Genomic DNA, 19,337 nt, shown 5'->3' on the forward strand with positions numbered 1-19,337 from the left:
CATACAGACTGGTAGGAAGGGCAGACATGTGGAACAGGCTGGTCCCAAATCCATGTGTGGTGGATAAAAATTCAGCAAGGACTCCCAGTCCCACACCAGGCCCCCACCCCAGAGTTCCAGTCCCAGGAAGATAAGTCCCCATAACTTCTGGCTGCAAAAATCAGTGGGAGCTGAGTTGGTGGAAGAAACTTCTGGAGTCCCAAGTAGGTCACCTTAATGAACCCGCACACGTACTTACTCAAACTCACTCCCTTTGAGCTACAACACTGGGGTAGCAGCCTAAAAGGCACCAGTGACATACAGAGAAGAACTGAAGTGTCTGGAATCAAGGCGAGAGCTGGGTTATAGCTTTCCCCCAGACAGAAAGGTGGGCAGGGGCCACTGTCCCTTTTCTGAACCCTCTTCGCCCCTACAGCAACAAAGCCAGCAGATGGGTACCATATCTGAGACTCCATCAACCTGGCTAACACTGTTTGCCCAACCCTGGAGATCCCCAGAGGCTCCATCCCACCCAATTTACAGCTATTAACTGTGGCTTTTCCATATGAATGGCTGGTCTTGCCTCATGCTTCACAACTTCCTAAATTCTTTCAAACAAGCAATAGCAAGCCTCAGTAAGCCCCCAACCCCTGTACCTCCCACTAAGTGGCTCCAAGCCTGGCACTAACAGCAGTCAGCCTAGATTCACAGCTTGGCTTTGCCTGGGAATCTCCAAGCCCAACACAAGTAGCAGCCATGTCAGATTGCTTTATAGTTCAAGCCAGGTAGCCTGGGCAAAACACAGGTAGGGGCTGACCATAGCCTGAACCACCCAGGGAACCCCAGGGTCTGCAACCCAGTGTACAGCAACAAGACACATCAAAGCCCCACCACATTGCTCCTACATAGCTAATCCTCCACGGAGGGCGGAGGTTGGTGGTCAGTGGTCACAGCCAATCCTTGCAGATAACTGGCCTGGGTAAATTCCTCTCATTGATCTGCCAACAGCAACCAAGGCTCAACTCTAAGAGATGGGTATACTCAGACCACATGAAAGACACGCATTCAGTATCCAGCTTGGGTGATAGGGGAGGCTGTGCCACTGGACTCTACAGGACACCTACTACATTAGGCCATGCTACCAAGACAGGGCGTCATAGCAGCTCTACCTAATACACAGAAACAAACACAGGGAGACTGCCAAAATGAGGAGACAGAAACATGGCCCAAAAGAAAGAACAGGGCAAAACACCAGAAAAAGAACTAAATGAAATGGAGATATGCAATCTATCAGATGCAGAGTTCAAAACACTGGTTATAAGGATGCTCAAGGAACTTAGGATCTCAACAGCATAAAAAAGATCCAGTCAGATATGAAGGATTCACTAATCCAAATAAAGAACAATTTGCAGGAAAAGAACAGTAGAGTGGATGAAGCAAAAAATCAAATCAATGATTTGGAACATAAGGAAGCAAAACCAACCAATCACAACAATAAGAAGATAAATGAATTAAAAAAGAATTTAAAAAATTTTAAAAATATAAGGATAGTGTATACAGCCTCTAGGACAACTTCAAGCATTCCAACATTTGCTTCATAGGGGTGCCAGAAGGAGAAGAGAAAGAGCAAGAAATTGGACATCTATTTTTAAAAAAACTAAAGGATACGCCCCTAATTGGTACATGCAAGTCTGGGAAGCACAGAGAGTCCCAAACAAGATGGATGCAAAGAGGCCCACTCCAAGACACACTGTAACTAAAATGCCAAAAGTTAAAGATAAGGAGAGAATCTTAAAAGCAGCGAGAGAAAAGCAGCTGGTTATCTACAGGGGAGTCCCGTAAGACTGTTAACTGATGTCGCAAAAGAAACTGTTCAGACCAGAAGGGACTGGCAAGAAATATTCAAAGTCATGAAAAGCAGGGAGCTATAGCCAAGATTGCTTTCCCCAGCAAAGATATCACTTAGAATCAAAGGGCAGATAAAGCGCTTCCCGGACAAGAAAAAAACTAAAGTAGTTCATCATCACCAAATCATTATGATATGAAATGTTAAAGGGGCTTATTTAAGAAAAAGAAGACGAAATCTATGATCAATAAAATGGCAATAAATACATATCTATTAACAACTGAATCTAAAAAACAAACTAAGCAAAGAAGAAGAACAAAGATGGTTGCCAGATGGGAGGGGAATGGAGGGGAATGGGTAAGGAGGTGAGTGGATTACAAAGTACAAATAGGTTGTTAGAGAACAGCCATGGAGATATAAAGTACAGTACGGGAAATGGAGTAGCCAAAGGACATACACACATGACCCACGGACATGAACAATGGTGTGGGGACTGCTTGAGGGAGTGGGTGGTGCTGGGTGGAGGAGGCAAAGGGGAAAAAATCAGGACAACTGTAATAGCATAATCAATAAAACACAATTTTTTAAAAAGAAAATATCTGATTTCATTTGCTTATCAATTTTTTAAAAAGCATACTTTTGACAATAATGCCATCTTCACACTAAAAATTTAAGTAAAAGAATTTTAGAAATCCACATTGATACATACTCATAAAGTAAAGCTATACATATGAGAGAAAAAAGAGAAATTAGAGAATGCTATGATCAGCAATGTGTTAAATTAAGCTGGTGATATACCTGTAGATATTCCTGAAACTCTTCTCTTTTTGACTTTAAGAATTCATAATTTTTGGGGCCAATGATCCTTTTGGAAGGAAGTTGGGCATCAGGAAATGTGCCTGAAATTGATATAAATGAAAATTATTACTATGTTATGCTAATACTTTAAAAATCTAATTTATAATTTACTATAACAAATTCATATTCACAATTCTGCCTTGTAGAACTATATCATTATCCTTTAAAAAATCTTGACAAATTCAGAGAGCACGGAAGTTTGGACCAAAGACCTGGAATCTACTGCTATCCAAAATATCACGACTCTTCACTGATACCCTCTATTTATATATAGACACATTTAACCCTCTATACTAGTAAAAAAAGAATCAAAAGATTATCATGAGATTACTTTGAAATCAGTGAGATATTGTTAGACAAAATCTTACTAACAAAATACCCACTTTCTCATGGGAAAAAAATTATATTGCCAATGCTATATATGCTTAAAAACAAAATTTAAAAACCATGGATATGTTTTCTCAGATAGGGCTGACTTTGGAAATTTTAATACCAAAATGGAAAAATATTATTGGGAATCTAACCAACTTTGGTTAATCTGGGATTTTAAAGTATGGAGATAAATGATCTTCTCTCAACTCTAAACCAAAAAGAAAAGTTCTCAGAGAAAGAACAAGACAAGGATAGCACTGCATGAGACTGGCAGAGACAAAAAGAAAACCATTTAAAGACAAGTTCAAAATCAAAATCTAGGCAAAATATACGGAGTGGGACCTTGTTTTATCTTCCTGTAATCTCCTTATCATGGGATTTATTTATATAGTAAAGAAGGATTCCCTGACCTTCTCAATTTAGAACCAATCTGAATTTGGATCAGGAGACATTCCACAGAGCTTTTCTAAAATGAAAGAATTCAGAATACATAAATAAACCCACCAATCTACATACAAAATGGCTGGAAATACTTCATAACTATATCCCTGATATTAACTAATGTAAGTAGACAGATAAGAAAGACTGAGAGGTGAGAGGAAGAACTAAAAAGGAAAAGTGATCTCCTTTTATGATTAATCTATCTTCAGAAGAAACATTCATCTACAAATTTTGTCCCCATATCCAAATCTAAGAGCTAAACTGAAACATTTACCATGATACATACAGTAAACATGTCTACCAAGAAAGACAATGGTAAAAGAACACAGCAATTCTGAAAATTATCTACTATGAAGATAAAAATTAAATTGGAAAGAAAGTCTTTTCTAAAATACAATAAAAAAATAGCTATCTTTTACTTTCTTAAAAAATTGATTTGAGAGAGAGAGGAGGGGGGAGTGAGAGAGAGAGAAACAATTGTTCCACTTGCTATGCATTCATTGGTTGATTCTTGTATGTACCCTGACTGTGGATAGAACAAGCAAACTTGGCCTATCAGGACAATGCTCTAACTAAGCAAGCTATCCAGTCACAGCTATCTTTTATATTTTATATTATTATTCAAAAAGCAATAATGTGTATTGCAAAAACTTTAAAATATAAACAAACAGAAATAAGATAAAAATAATATATCCCCATTATCAAGAGCAGTGTACACAAGTGTCACTATTACATTTCCTTGTTACTGTTACTTAAAATAAAAAAATTAATCTGGTTCAACAGCTTCCAAGAAAGCTAAGGCTGAAATATAATGTTGTATACAAAAAGGACAACATACCATGAAATTCTGTTAGTTTTGACTCAAGAACATAGAATTCAAGGTATCTTCTATATACAGACCAATGTTCAGGCTCATGCCCAACTGTAAATTGAATGAATACACACTGAGTAATAAATAATTTTATAAACTACTATTAAAAAGATGCAGTATTTAACACATTAAGTGTACAAGTGTGGAAATTATTCCAGTCTTCATAATTTATTTCTTGGCATCACACTTAATAATGTGATTTTATCCCATATTTTAATTTTAAATTATTTAGAAGACACTGGTAAATTCACCTATTTATGAAGTTATCTCAATAATATATATATTTTTCTACAACAGAATCATACAGCTGACAGCAACTTTCAAAATATTATACAATTATGATTATTTTTTAAATTTCATAAATATGTATTTCATAAAAAATTTATAGTCAATTTTGGGTCTATGAACTTTTTACTAATTGTTCTGATCTAATATAGTATAGATGAGCACTATCCAATAGAATTTTCTGCATATTCTATAAATGTTCTATATTATCTGCACTAATAAAGTAGCTATTAGCTACTGACCACTTAAAATATGGCTATTACAACAAATGAAATTTTAATTTTAATATACCTTAATTTTAATTTTCACATGTGGACAGTGGCTACCATATTGGATAGCAAGAACTAATGGTTTATACCTGAAACCAGTATAATTTTGTTAACTAGTATCACCCCAATAAATTCAATAATAAGAAAAAAAGTACTAATGGTTTAAAGAACGTGTCAGGTCAGCTTGCCTATTCCAATTCCAGATCCCCCATATTTACTAACTACAGAATGGGGCAAAAGTAGGTTTACAGTTGTTCATATGGAACATATAATAATTAATAAATAATAATACAAGAATAAACTGTGTTTTGCATTCTTACAACTGTAAACCTACTTTTGTCACACCCTGGATGTAAACTTGAACAAATAAATTAACCCCACCGTGCCTTAGTTTGCTTAGATAAAAATAATTGTACCTATTACATAAAATAATCCCTCGAAGGCATTTCTGTACAGTGCAAAGCACAGAGTAAGCACCCCAAGTGTTAACTGCTATTATTAGCATCTAATGTCTTTCTAGCATTGATTTGGAAATGCAATGGATCAAGTCAACTAAAACCACAACAACCCAAAAACAACACCTGTATTCAGAGAAAAACCAACCTGCTATGGTCACAACACAAACCATAAAGCAAATTCTATTTTTTTTCTTCACTGATCTTAAATGTCTATATTATATTTAGTTTTGGTTTTAAAAATCCTGAAATCGCTACTTTGCTACAGATGTAAAATCAATGTAGTATTTAAATGATACACTTTTTTCCCTTTATAGTCCATGGCTTCCTGAGAAGACATATTATACTGACTGTAAAAATCTACAGCACTACTGACAAAAATTATCCTTACAACACAAGTTTTAAGATTTTTTTTGGTATTGATTTTATGATTAATTATTAAGTCAAAGTTTTAAAAAATAACAAAACTGAAGAATAGCTGTCAAAAAGGCAAAAACAAAAGTAGATTCCCAAAATATTTAAAAGTATAGCATACATAAATCTTTCAAAAGGAATGACAGTTACTACATGTTCACATATTTATATTGATAGGAAATTATACCTGAATAGGAAGTTTTAAATAATTTTCTGAGGGACAAGAGGCAGATTTTAAGTACTAGGCACATGACACAGCCTAGCGTGGTAACTGTTTAACTGGCTAGGGATGCTGCTTGCCCCCATCATTAGTTCAGTACATACCTAAAACCACCAAAAGAAAAAAATAAGCAAAACATGGAGAAAACTTGTAAAATTGTGTTTGATCATATTTTTATCAATTCAAATTTGCTGACAAAAACAGAGAAGAAGAAATGCTGTCTTAATAAAATTGGTATAATATCTCCTATAGTGCTATAGGCATAAATAATAGTCAATTAAGTATAATGGCTAATGATAATGGGAGCAAAACTATTAAAATAAAATTATATAAAATGCCTTGCTGGATCGTTAGGTGTCTTGCAATTGCAGGCATCTACTAAATAAGTGTTGGTTGAACAAATTGAATAATTAACTAGTAATAGAGATAACCTAGAAAATCCTCAGTTTTCATTTAATTTTTTTGTTCTACACAATTATCTTTTAGATATGCAGTCATACCCAATAGTTATAAATGGCAAAATGTTTATCATTTCTGATAAATGCAGACTAACCAGAATCTTTTAAGAAAGCCACTCATAAAGCTTCCTACCTGCTCTTCTATCATTCCTTTCAACATCAATACAAAACACAGGTATTCTTTCCTTTTTCTCCCTCCTTTCAGAGGAGGGATCTTCAAAGAAGTCTACATATGGAATGCTAATTTTCCATGCGGCAAGGTTTCGGGGAGTATTAGGTGTGCTCACAGCTTCCACTGGAGAATCATCTTCCATTACGACAATACCTTCTTCAATCTGGAAAAAAATCACCAGGAAAAATGTAATATTTCCAGGACCTACGGGCCTGACTTGGAACTGTAAAGTAGTATGTCCATATAAATTCTATAATTCTTAAATACTTCTGAAAGTAGGTGATATTAAATTTTCTACTGAAAATATAAAGATAAAAAAATAAAAATAAGCTACCAGCATCAACTCTGGGTTTTGTTACATCACCTGTGAAAATTCAATAGAAAATAGGCAATTGATACTTCAGATTACTGGAAAAAGGTATTTTTAAAAATACATAGAAAAATATTTAACTTTGGTAATAAAAAGAAAAAATATACTGATATTTTCTCATTTAGGGTTATAAAATTTTATCAATGTTACCAGCCATTGATGGAGATTGCACAGATAAATTTGATCTGTGATATAAAAGAGTAAGCAAAACAGTTGCTGGTATGGAAAATAATAAATTAAAAAAATAATAAAATGAACTTTTGCATACTCACAACTGTAAACCTACTTTTGCCCTACCCTGTACTGCTGGTTACTAGACATACTGGCACAACCCTCCTAGAAAGCATTTTGACACTGTGCATTTATAAAGAGACATAAAATAGTTTCAACCAAACAATTCCATTTCTGGGAATTTATTCTAATAAAAGTATGTATTCCAAATAAATATTTTAAACTAGGAAAAAGGTACAAGTATTCACTGCAGCATTAAATTATATAAAATTAGAAGAGAGGTCTGAATGGGACACACCTCTATACAATTAAGGTTATTGTTTTAATGTCCTGGCTTCTAAAATGTTTAAAATGGTATTTTTTTTAAAATTGCTTGAGGAACAATTATTATTTAAAAAGAACATGTTCTTAAAATATACAAAGAGAAAGAAGAAAATAACTGTCTATCACATTAAATTGAAAGAGAACTTCTGAATTGGCACATTATAACACCACCTGGTCCTCTAGACATCTCTGACTCATGTTCAAGGGGGCAAAATATTACAGGTAAACATACTTTTTAAGGTGATGAGTCAAAGGCTATAGCACTCAAGAGCAAACAAGTAGTGAAGATACATTTCCAGAATTCTAGCACCATACCTTCTAATAAATTCTTTTCCTCCCTACACAGTCCCTTAGCAATTATCCCTTTTTTTGTTCTAGGACTAAAATGGCTTTCCATAATTCCTAATAAGACCATTAGTGACAATTTTCCTTTACCCTAAAATTCCTAAACAAGACAAAAAAGATTCCATGAGGTCCCACAGGTTAGAATTAGCACAGTGCCCTCTAAATCCTAAGTGACACCATCTTTGTCTGGGTCAACACCCCATCCACTACTTCCTTTTCAAATATTAGAGATTACTTTGTCCTCTTCTCTCACTTCCAATTATTATCATCTTTGGTTCCAATCAAGAATTTCCATCTGTGCCACACCAAAGAGGACTCACTGTTTTTTAAAGATACAGTTCTTTCCTGAAGCAAAAATACAACTTGTATTTCAAGTAATTAGGAAGAATAAAACATAAAAAGTACATCTTCCCCCACAAAAATTATGTTTTCAGAAGTTCACAATAATATAGGTAAATGCTTTGGTTATATAATATTAACTGTGGAGAAAGCAGGACGGCAAACTACACATATAATATAGCCTCATCAATGGAGGTAGAAAGGGACAGATTTTTTTTTTAAAAGAAAATCACCTAAATGTTAGTAGAAGTGGTTATTGGGTAGTAGGCTTATAGGTGGTTATTTTCATTTTTTCCCACTTTTCTATACTATTAAAAAAATTGAAAGCCAGGCAGTGAAAGACAAATACCATATGATCTCACCTTTAACCTGAACCTAAACAGCAAAACGCAACAAACAAGCAAAATATAACCAAAGACACTGCAATAGAGAACAGGCTGACAGCGACCAGAGGGGAAAAGGGGAAGGGTTTACAGGAACAAGTATAAAAGACACATGGACAAACACTAGCAAGGGGTGGAAATAGGAGAGAGGTGGGGAGGGATGAGGGGGTGGGCTGGGATGGGAGTAAAAGCTAGAAAACTGTACTTGAACAAGAATTAAAATAATTTTTTTTAAAAAATTGAAATTATAAGAGGTCTGTCCAGAAAAAGTCCAGCCATTGTTAATATAAAGAGAATTGTTTGAGCAACACAGGTGTAACCTAGCAGCAAGGGGAGTGGACTGGACTGCGCATGCATAAACAATGATGACTTCACTGTTCTAGTCAGTAGGGCAGTGAATGCCATTGAGTGAGCATGTGTACTGTGTCGCCATTGCACTCAAAATGACTGAGTGAATACAGCAATGAATCTGCATCAAATTTTGTGTTAAGTTTCAACATTCTTCAGTAGAAACTCTTCAGATGATTCAGAAATCCATAACTATGGGCAACTGGTGATTGGCAGTTTCATCAAGACAATGAGCCTGCTCACACATCCCATCTCCTGAAGAGTTTTGGGGAAAACAGCAAACCATCCAGGTGACTCAGCCACTCTACAGCCCAGACTTAGTGTCTTGAGATTCTTGCCTTTTCCCAAAACTAAAATCACCTTTGAAAGGGAAGAGATTTCAGACTATTAATAAGGTTCAAGAAAATACAATGAGGCAGCTGATGGCGATTAGGAGAACCGTGTGAGGTCCCAAGGTACCTGCTTTGAAGGGAACTGAGGCATCATTGTGCCATGTACAATGTTTCTTGTATTTTGTATCTTCTTCAATTAATATCTCTATTTTTCATATTATGTGGCTGGATACCTTCTGGACAGATGTAGTAATATGCTTAAAATTAAAAAAAAAATAACAAAACATTATTTTGAAAAAAGACTCCTTCCTCTGTCTACTGTCTCTATTCTATTTACAGAGAAACAGAGTTTAAAGAGAAAAAAAATGCTATGTGAATTATCAAAAAAGGAAAAATAAGATTTTCTTACATTTAAATTATAAAGAAGCAATGATTCTCCTTAATAGTTCATCAGTGCAATGATGAAGAGGTCAAAAGGAAGTGTAAAGAGGACAAATGCGTTTATTTACTCTTCTGTCCCATTTCTTAATTATTACCAATTCATTCACTACTATTCCTCCATTTTACACCCAGGTTAGTAGATTCCTTACAGGGAAACTCTATGCCTTAACAAAATATTTCATTGTTTACGCTATCACAGTTGTCCCACTTGTTCCCCCTTCGCTGCCTCCACCCAGTCTGCACTCCACTTCCATAGTTCCCCACACCATTGTACATGTCCATGGGTCCTTTGCGTATGTTCTTTGACAAATACCTTCACCTTCTTTCATTCCGTTCTCACTGTCCCCTCCCCTTACAACTGTCAGTCTATTCCACGATTCTATGCCTCTAGTTCTATTTTGCTCATCAATTTATTTTCCTCATTAGATTCCTCTTATAAAAGATCATATGGTATTTGTCTTTCACCAACTAGCTTATTTCACTTATGACAGTAGTCACTAGTTGCAACCAAACTGTCACAAAAGGTAGGAATTCTTTCTTTTTTTTCTGCTGCATAGTATTCGATTGTGTAAATGCACCCCAGTTTTTTTTGGTCCACTCATCTACTGGTGGGCACTTAGGCTGTTTCCAAATCTTGGCTATTGTAAATCACGCTGCTATGAATGTGGAGTACATAAATTCTTTTGAATCAGTGTTTTCAGATTCTTAGGGTATAATCACAGCAGTGGAATCACTGGGTCAAAAGCAGTTCCATTTTTACTTTTTTCAGGAAAATTCCACACTGTTTCTATGGAGGCTACACCAGTCTGCATTCCCTCCAACAGTGCATTAGGGAGCCGTTTTCTCCACATCCTTGTCAGAACTTGTTGTTTGTTGACTTATGGATAACAGCCATTTTGGCAGGTGTAAGGTGATATCTCATTGTGGTGTTAAATTGCATCTATCTGATGGTTAATAATGTTGATCATTTTTTCATACGACTATGGGCCATCTGTATGTCCTCCTTTGTCCATTTTTTAACTGAATTGCTTGTCTTCCTGATGTTGAGCCTTTATGTATTTTGGAGATTAAACCCTTGTCTGATGTATCATTGGAAAATTGTTATCCCATAGAGTCAGTTCCCTTTTCATTTTGATGGTTTCTTTAGCTGCGCAGAAAGTTTTTAATTCCCAGTAGTCCTATTTGTTTATTTTTCTTTTATTTCCTTTGTCCTATGGTATATATTGGCAAAAATATTGTTACGTGAGATACCTGACATTTTAATGCCTATATTTTCCTCTAGGGTTTTTATAGTATCAAGACTGATATTTAAGGCCTTTGATTCATTTTGAGTTTATTCTGGTGTATATGTAAGATGGTGGCCTAGTTTCTTTTTTCTTTTTTTGCATACACTGTCCAGTTCTCCCAACACCATTTATTGAAGAGACTGTCTTTAATACATTGTATGCTCTTACCTCCTTTATCAAATATTAATGGATTCGACAATGGATTTATTTCTGGGTTCTCTATTCTGTTCCATTGACTTATATGTCTGTTATTATGCCAATACCAGACTGTTTTGATTACAGTGGCCTTATAGTATAGTTTTCTATCATTATGCCAATACCAGACTGTTTTGATTACAGTGGCCTTATAGTATAGTTTTCTATCAGGTATTGTGATCCCTCCAACTTAGTTCTTCTCTCTCAAGATTGCTGTGGCTATTTGAGGTCTTTTTTGGTTCCATATAAATTTTTGTTCTAGATCTGAGAAATATGCCATTGGCATTTAATAGGAATTGTATTGGATCTATAGATTGCTTTGGGTACTATGGATATTTTAATGATGTTAATTCTTTCAATCCATGAACATTACCATATACCTAGGTTTCCACTTGTATATTCCTCAATTTCTATCTTTATTTTCCTACAGTTCTCTGAGTACAAGTCTTTCACTGCCTGGGATGAATTTATTCATAGGTGCTTTTGTTGTTGTTGCAATAGTGAGTGGGATTGTTTTCTGAGTTTCTTTTTCTTGTAGTCAATTATCATTGTATAATAATGGCATTGATTCTGAATATTAACTTTGTATGCTGATACTTTGCCAAGTCCATTTATTAGGTCGAATTGTTTTCTGGTGGAGCCTATAGGGTTTTCTATGTACAATGTCATGTTGTTTGAGAATAACAAGTTTTACCTCCTCTTTTCCAATTTGGATGCCTTTTATTTCTTCTTCTTGTCTGATCACTGTGAATAGGACTTCCAGGACTATGATGAATAAGAGTGGTGAAAGCAGACACCCCTGTCTTGTTCCTGATCTTAAGGAAAATGCATTTAGTTTTTGCCCATTGAGTGTGATGTTGGTACTAGGATTTTTGTATATAGCCTTTATTGTGTTGAAGTATGTTCCTTCTATTCCCACTTTGCTGAGTATTTTCATCATAAATGGGTGCTGGATTTTATCAAATGCTTTTCTGCATGTATTGATATGATCATGTGATTTTCATCTTTTATTTTATTTACATGATATATCACATTTATTTATTGCAAATATTGTACCATCCTGGCATCCCTGGAATAAATCTCACTTGATCAAGGTGTATGATATTTTTCATATATTATGAATCCAGTTTGCTAATATTTTTTAAAGGATTTTAGCACAGTATTAGCCTATAATTTTTTTTTCTGTGTTGTGTTTTACCTGGCTTTGGAATAAGATAATGCTGGCCTCATAAAAAGAACTTGTAAGTCTTCCCTCCTTTTGAATTTTTTGGAACAGTTTAAGCAGGATGGTTATTAGTTCTGTTTTGAATGATTGGTATAATTTGCCCTTGAAGCCATCTGGTCCACAGTTTCTGTGTGTCAGGAGTTTTTTGATTACCACTTCCATTTCACTAGTTGTTATTGGTCTATTCAGGTTCTCTGCTTATTCCAGATTTGGTTTTGGAAGACTGTATGTTTCTAGAAATTTATCCATTTCACCCAGGCTGTTCAATTTCTTGGCATATAGTTGTTGATAGTAATCTCTTGTAATCCTTTGTATTTCTATGGTGTCAGTTGTTACTTCTCTTTCATTTCTGATTTTATTTATTCGAGTCTTTTTTTTATGAATCTGGTTAAATTTGTCCATTTTATCTTTTCAAAGAACCAGCTCCTGAATTTATTGATCTTTTGACTTATTTTTAGTGTCTATGTCATTTATTTCTGCTCTGATCTTGATTATTTCCTTCCTTCTATTTGTTCTGAGCTTTGTTGTTGTTTTTCTAGTTCTTTTAGGTGTAAGGTTATTTATGTTGTTTATCTGAAATTTATTTACCTTCTTTAGGTAGGCATATAATGCTATGAATTTTCCTCTCAGGACTGGTTTCCCTGTGTCTCATAAGTTTTGGATTGCTGTGTGTTCATTTGTTTCCAAGTACTTTTATTTCTTCCTTGATCTCATTGTTAATCCATTCATTATTCAATAACATGTTATTTAGCTTCCATGTATTGGGATGCTTTTCAGTTTTTCCCTCAAGGTTGATTTCTAGCTTTAAGTCATTGTGATCTGAGAAAATGCTTGCTTGATATGACTCCAGTTTTCTTGAATTTATTAAGGCTTACTTTGTGTCCTACCATGTTATCTATCTTTGAGAATATTCCATGTGCATTTGAGAAGAATGTATATTCTGTTTCTTAGAGATGCAATGTTCTGTATATATCAATTAAAGCCACTTGATATAGTGTGCCATTTAATGCTGATATATTCTTGTTGATTTTTTGTTTGGATGATCTGTCCATTGTTGACAGTGGGTGTTAAAATCAGCTTTAATGGCTGAATTGCTGTCAATCTCTTCCTTAAAGTCCTCTAAGATCATTTTTATATATTTAAGTGTTCCTATATTGGATCCATATATGTTTACAAGTGTTATATCCTTTTCTTGGACTGACCCCTTTGTCTGCTATGGTTTTTGTTTTGAAGTCTATTTAGTGAGATAAAAGTATTACTATCCCACTTTCCTTTCGCCCCCATTTGCATAGAATATTTTTTTCATACCTTCACTTTCCACCTGTGTAAATCTTTAGTTCTGAGGTGGGTCTCTTGTAGACAGCATTTATGCATGTCATGTTTACTTATCTATTCAGCTACCCTATGTCTTTTGATTCGAACATTTAATCCATTTACATTAAAGGTTATTATTGATAGGTACTTATTCATCGCCATCTTTCCCCTTTGTACCTGTGTTCCTCTCTCTATTTCTTCTTATTAAAGCCATCCCTTTAGCATCTCTTGTATTGCTCATATGGTGGAAATGTACTCCTCTAGCCTTTTTTGTCTGGGAAGCTCTTTATTTCACCTTCAATTTTAAATGATAGCCTTGTTGCATAGAGTAGTTTTGTTTGCAGGTCCTTGCTTTTCATCATTTGAATACTTTATCCAATCCCTCCTGGCCTGAAGTGTTTCTGTTGAGAAATCAGCTGACAGACTTATTGAGCTTCATTGTAGGTAACTAACATTTCTCTCTGACTGCCTTTAAGATTGTCTTTAAACATTGCCATTTTAATTGTGATGTGTCTTGATGTGGGCCTCTTTGGGTTCATTCTGATTAGGATTCTCTGTGTTTCCTGAACATGTATGCATCTCTCCCTCACCAAGTTAGGTAAGTTTTCTGTCATTTCTGCAACCAGGCTTTCTATCTTTTGCTCCCTTTCCTCTCCTGGTATCCCTATAATGCGAATATTGTACGTTTCATATTGTTCCAAAGCTCTCTTAGACTAACCTCATTCTTTTTCTGTCTTTTTCATTTCGTTGCTCTGACTGAGTGATTTTTTTTTGCGTCTTCCAAATCATGAATTCAGTCCTCTGCTTCATGTAGCCTGCTTTTAATTCCTTCTGATGTATTCTTCATCTCAGATATTGAATTCTTCATTTCTGATTGGATCTAATTCATAGTTTCTATGTCCTTTTTCATGCTGACATAGTTCTCAAGTTTTTGAGCATCCTTATAGCCTTTACTTTGAACTCTATGTCAGATCATTTGCTTGCCTCAATTTCATTTAGCTCTTTTTCTGGAGATTTCTTATTTTCTTTCACTTGGAGATTGTTTTTTTGTTTCCTCATTTTATCTGTCCCTTTTTTATTGTTTTTATGTATTAGGTAGATCTGCTTTGACTTATGTCTTGTGGGGTAGGATTAGGTAGTAGGAGTTCTGTGGGACCCAGGTGCAGACTCCTTGATCTGCTGATCTGACTGCTCTAGCAGTGCTCTTTATGTAGTTTATGTGGGCTCTCCTGTTGTATTTGGGTCCTGAATTTTGTTGGCTTGTTTGTTAGTGGAATCTCCCCTCCAGCAGGCTGACTGAGAAGCTCAAACCCCACCACATCTTGCATGCTGTTGTAGAGTGGTGACAGAACAAAGCAAAACAACACACACAAAAATGAAACCAAAATAAGCAATCCCCTCCAAAAATAGCAGCAATTTCACTGACAAAAGATTAAATAATACGCCCTGGCTGGCGTAGCTCAGTGGATTGAGCATGGACTGAGAACCAAAGTGCTGCAGGTTCGATTCCCAGTCAGGGTACATGCCTGGGTTGCAGGCCATGACCCCCAGCAACTGCACATTGATGTTTCTCTCCCTCTCTCTCTCTTTCTCCCTCCCTTCCCTCTCTGAAAATAAATAAAAATCTTTTAAAAAGAGATTAAATAATAAAAAGGTGTAAAGGAAAATGCAATGTTAGGGAAAGCAGAAAAAAGGAAAAAGAATTAGAGAAGACTGAAGGGCAGAAAAATGATAATGGGAGGAGAAAAGCAGAGAGAATATGAATAATATGTAAAACAGGGAAAAGGGACAAAGAATGAGAAAGAATAACAAAAATAAAAAAAGAAAGAAGGGAACAATGGGATAATCAAAGGTAAGAGTAAAATAAGAGATATGAAAGAAAAAATAGAACAAAAATAAAAGGAAATGATACTTCCTGTCAAGATAGTAGCATAAGCAGACATGGCTCACCTCTTCGCACAACCATAACAAAATTACAACTAAGATATAAAACAAGAATCGTTCAGAACTGATAGAAATCAAGTTGAATGGAAGTCTGACAACTACGGAATAAAAGAAACCACATCCATCCAGACTGGTAGGAGGGGCAATGATGTGGAATGAGTTGGTCCCACATCCACATGTGGTAGATAAAAATATGGGAGGAATATCTCTGGACTGAGTTCCTGCTCCACACCAGGCACCCTAGAGTAGGGTTCCAGTGCCAGGAAGATAAGTCCCCACAACTTCTGAATGCAAAAACCAGTGAGGATTGAGTCAGTGCAAAAAATTGCTGAAGCCCCAAGCAGTTCATCTTAAAAATCCCACACACAGACTCACCTACTCAGATTCCCTCCGTCTGAGCTCTAGCAATGGGATGGCAGCTTCAGGAGTGCCAGTGCTGGGCAGGGGGAGGCTGAGGTTTCTGACATCAAGGTGAGCAGAGGCCACTGTCCCTTTTCTAATCCCTCCTCTCACAGAGCCAGGACACTGGTGCCACATCTAAGATTCCATCAACCTGGCAAACACTGTTTGACCCACCCTGGAGTTCCCCAGATACTCCACTCCAACCAACTTATGAGCCAACCTAAGCTGCTTTTCCATTTGAATGGTCTTTGCTCATACTTCACAACTTCCTAAATCCTCTCAAGCAAGCTGTAGTTGGCCTCATTGAGCTCCAGGCCCATGTAGCAGCCATCTCAGACTGCTTTATAACTCAGGCAGGGTGACCCTGGGCAAAACACAGGTTGGGGCTGATCTTGGACTGTACTACCTGGGAAACCCCAGGGGCCAGCACACCCAGTGGATAGCTACAGACCATTGTCAGAGTACCACCACTCTCCCCCTCCACAGCTGGTCCTCCATGGAGGACAGAAGTTGGTGGTTAGTAGTCACAGCCAATCCTCGTAGATAACTGGCCTGGGTAAATCCCTCCCATTGATCTGCCAACAGCAACCAAGCCTCAACTATAAGAGGAGGGTGTACTCAGCCCACATGAAGGGTGCACCTCAAATACCCAGCTTAGGAAATAGCGGAGGCTATACCAATGGACCCTACAGGACACCTACTACATTAGGCCACACTACCAAGACATGGAGTCACAGCAGCTCTATCTAATATAAAGAAACAAACACAGAGAGTTTGCCAAAATGAGGAGACAAAGAAATGAGGCCCAAATGAAAGAACAGATAAAAACTCCAGAAAAAGAGCTAAACAAAATGGAAATAAGCAATCTCTCAGATGCAGAGTTCAAAAGATTGATTATAAGGATGCTCAAAGATCTTAGGGAAGACCTTAACAGCGTAAAAAACATCCAGTCAGAAACAAAGGATATATTAATTGAAATAAAGAACACTTTATAGGGAAACAACAGTAGAGTGGATAAAGCTGAGAATCGAATCAATGATTTTGAATGTAAGCAAGCAAAAAACAACCAATCAGAAAACAGGAAGAAAAGAGATTCCAAAAAAACAAGGGTAGTATAAGCAGCCTGTGGGACAACTTCAAGGTCCCACATTTGAATCATAAGGGTGCCAGAAGGAAAAGTGAAAGAACAAGAAACTGGAAATATGTTTGAAAAAATAATGAAAGAAAACTTCCCTAATTTGGTGAAGAAAATAGACATGCAAGTCCAGGAAGCACAGAGTCCCAAACAAGATGGATACAAAAGGTCCACCCCAAGACACATCATAATTAGAATGCCAAAGGTTAAAGATAAAGAGATGGAAGGGTAGGTATGGGAGAATGGGTGAGAGAAAAGGGGATTAAGAAATACGAATACGTAGTTACAGAATAGCCATGAGAATGCAAAATACAGTATAGGAAAGGGAGTAGCCGAAGAATTTATATGCACGAACTGTGGACATGAACAAGGGTGGGGGGAATTGCCTGAGGGAGGAGGCAGCGCTGTGTGGAGCGGGGCAAAGGGGGAAAAACCAGGACAGCTGTAATAACATAATCAATAAAATATAATTTAAAAAATAAGAGGAAAAAATAGAAAAAATAAAAAAGCTATGAAAAAATCATGAAAATAATGAAAAAAACAAAGTGGTATTTGGCTCAGCAGAGTTTAGTGGATGCCTGCTGAGTTTTTCCTTTGGCTATAGTTCTGATGCTGTTTGAGGCTAGTTTAAGCCAATGTCAGGCCACTGTCAGTACAAGCCAATGTCACATCTAGCCCTCGGCAGCCCATTTAAAGCTACAGGTCATCCGCCGTTTGTAACTGATATCTCTAGGTTTGGCTTCTCCCAGGATAGGCCTAGCTGCTCTGCAGAGCTGGGTTTTAGCAACACTGGGTCAAGGGGTGTGTCAGCAAGCATCCCAAGTCACCACGGGATCTGCCTCTGCATGTCTGTGCCTGCCGACCTGCTGTCAGTCTTAAACTAGTCAGAGACCCAACTGCTACCGAGAGGGCTTCTGTTGGAATCAGGGGGGATGGGACTCTTGGATCTCCCATGGCACATGCCTTTCAGACTTCAGGAAAGATGGTGGGTGTGTGCCCCCTGTCCCTGAGCCACTACTCTGAGTCCATCCGGAATTATTTACCTGGACTGAGCAGGGCAGGGCCACTTGTAGGCAAATGAGTGGGGTCTCCACAGCTGAATTTTGAGTCTGCTAGAAACTAGAATGGTGTTTCTATGGCTCTCCCACAAGTGGGAAATGCCAGTCTGTTTGTCTTAGAAAGCATATGGAATGACTGTGCCCTACAGCTTCTCCTGATACCCCCTGAGTCTGTGTAGGTTCCTATCTCCTCCACAGGGGTTGAGATGCAGGATGGGAGAAAAGAAAAAAGAAAAGGAAAAAAACCCACATAAAACAAAACAAAAAATACACGTAAAACCACATAAAAGGGGGAAAAAGATGCAGGGTGGAGGGAGCAAGACTGCAAAGGAAGGGTGGAGTAAGCAATATCCCACAGAGTAAGGTAATTGCTTTTCTCCAGCGAAGTGCTTCCTCTTCTCAAGCAAGATGACTGCTGAGGAATCCAGGTACATACTAGCACAGAAAAACCCACAGCCACGCCCCTACTTCTCTGTCCAGTGCCTCCTACTCCACATTCTCCTTGCATGACTCCAGTGTGCACCACCCTCCATTCATTGGGGCCCAAGGTGAGTGGTTGCAAACATAAAACCTGTGTTTTGGCTCCTTTAAGAATTAGGGGAAAAAACAGTGACTTTATCTCCAGCAGGTCTTGTCTCTCCCCAGCAGAGAAAAACCCCATGGTCTTTCACTGCTGCATGCTACATGGTCATCTGATCCTGGCACTGATGCCCTGTGCTTGGAAGCCTGCTTTGTGGTCCCGGCTTCTCTCTTCAAGTGGGAGCTCCCACTGCTACGCTGCCATCTCACCCTACCACCTGTGTGAACAGGACCAGTCCCTTTAATGACCTCACCCCTCCTACTAGTTTCATGGTGTTTTTTCTGCCCATGCATGGTTAGAAGTCTCATTTTCGGGTAGTCTTCAGTTTATTTCAGGTAACTATCCCCCTCTAGTTTTATTTACAGTTTGGTTTTGGGAGGAGGTACACAATACATCCTCCTACTCCACTGTCATCTTGTGATTCCTCCACAAAGTCTATGTGTTA

The 19,337-nt window shown here is 37.1% G+C and overlaps 1 protein-coding gene across 4 annotated transcripts in view; it reads right to left on the reverse strand.

Moving 5' to 3' along the window:
- SNX14 (sorting nexin 14) overlaps window positions 1-19,337 on the reverse strand; it is an 88,788-nt gene that overhangs the window by 14,283 nt on the left and 55,168 nt on the right. For all 4 annotated transcript variants that reach the window (XM_045842796.1, XM_045842794.1, XM_045842795.1 and 1 more), the window contains 3 exons: window positions 6,602-6,803; window positions 4,335-4,418; window positions 2,624-2,724 (listed from right to left, as the gene is read on the reverse strand). In XM_045842796.1, coding sequence (XP_045698752.1) covers window positions 2,624-2,724; window positions 4,335-4,418; window positions 6,602-6,803 — 387 coding nt within the window. The remainder of the gene's footprint in view (window positions 1-2,623; window positions 2,725-4,334; window positions 4,419-6,601; window positions 6,804-19,337) is intronic.

This window comes from Phyllostomus hastatus, unplaced genomic scaffold (assembly GCF_019186645.2).
Source record: "Phyllostomus hastatus isolate PE091 unplaced genomic scaffold, TTU_PhHast_1.1 phas_contig_40, whole genome shotgun sequence".
Lineage (NCBI taxonomy): Eukaryota > Metazoa > Chordata > Mammalia > Chiroptera > Phyllostomidae > Phyllostomus > Phyllostomus hastatus.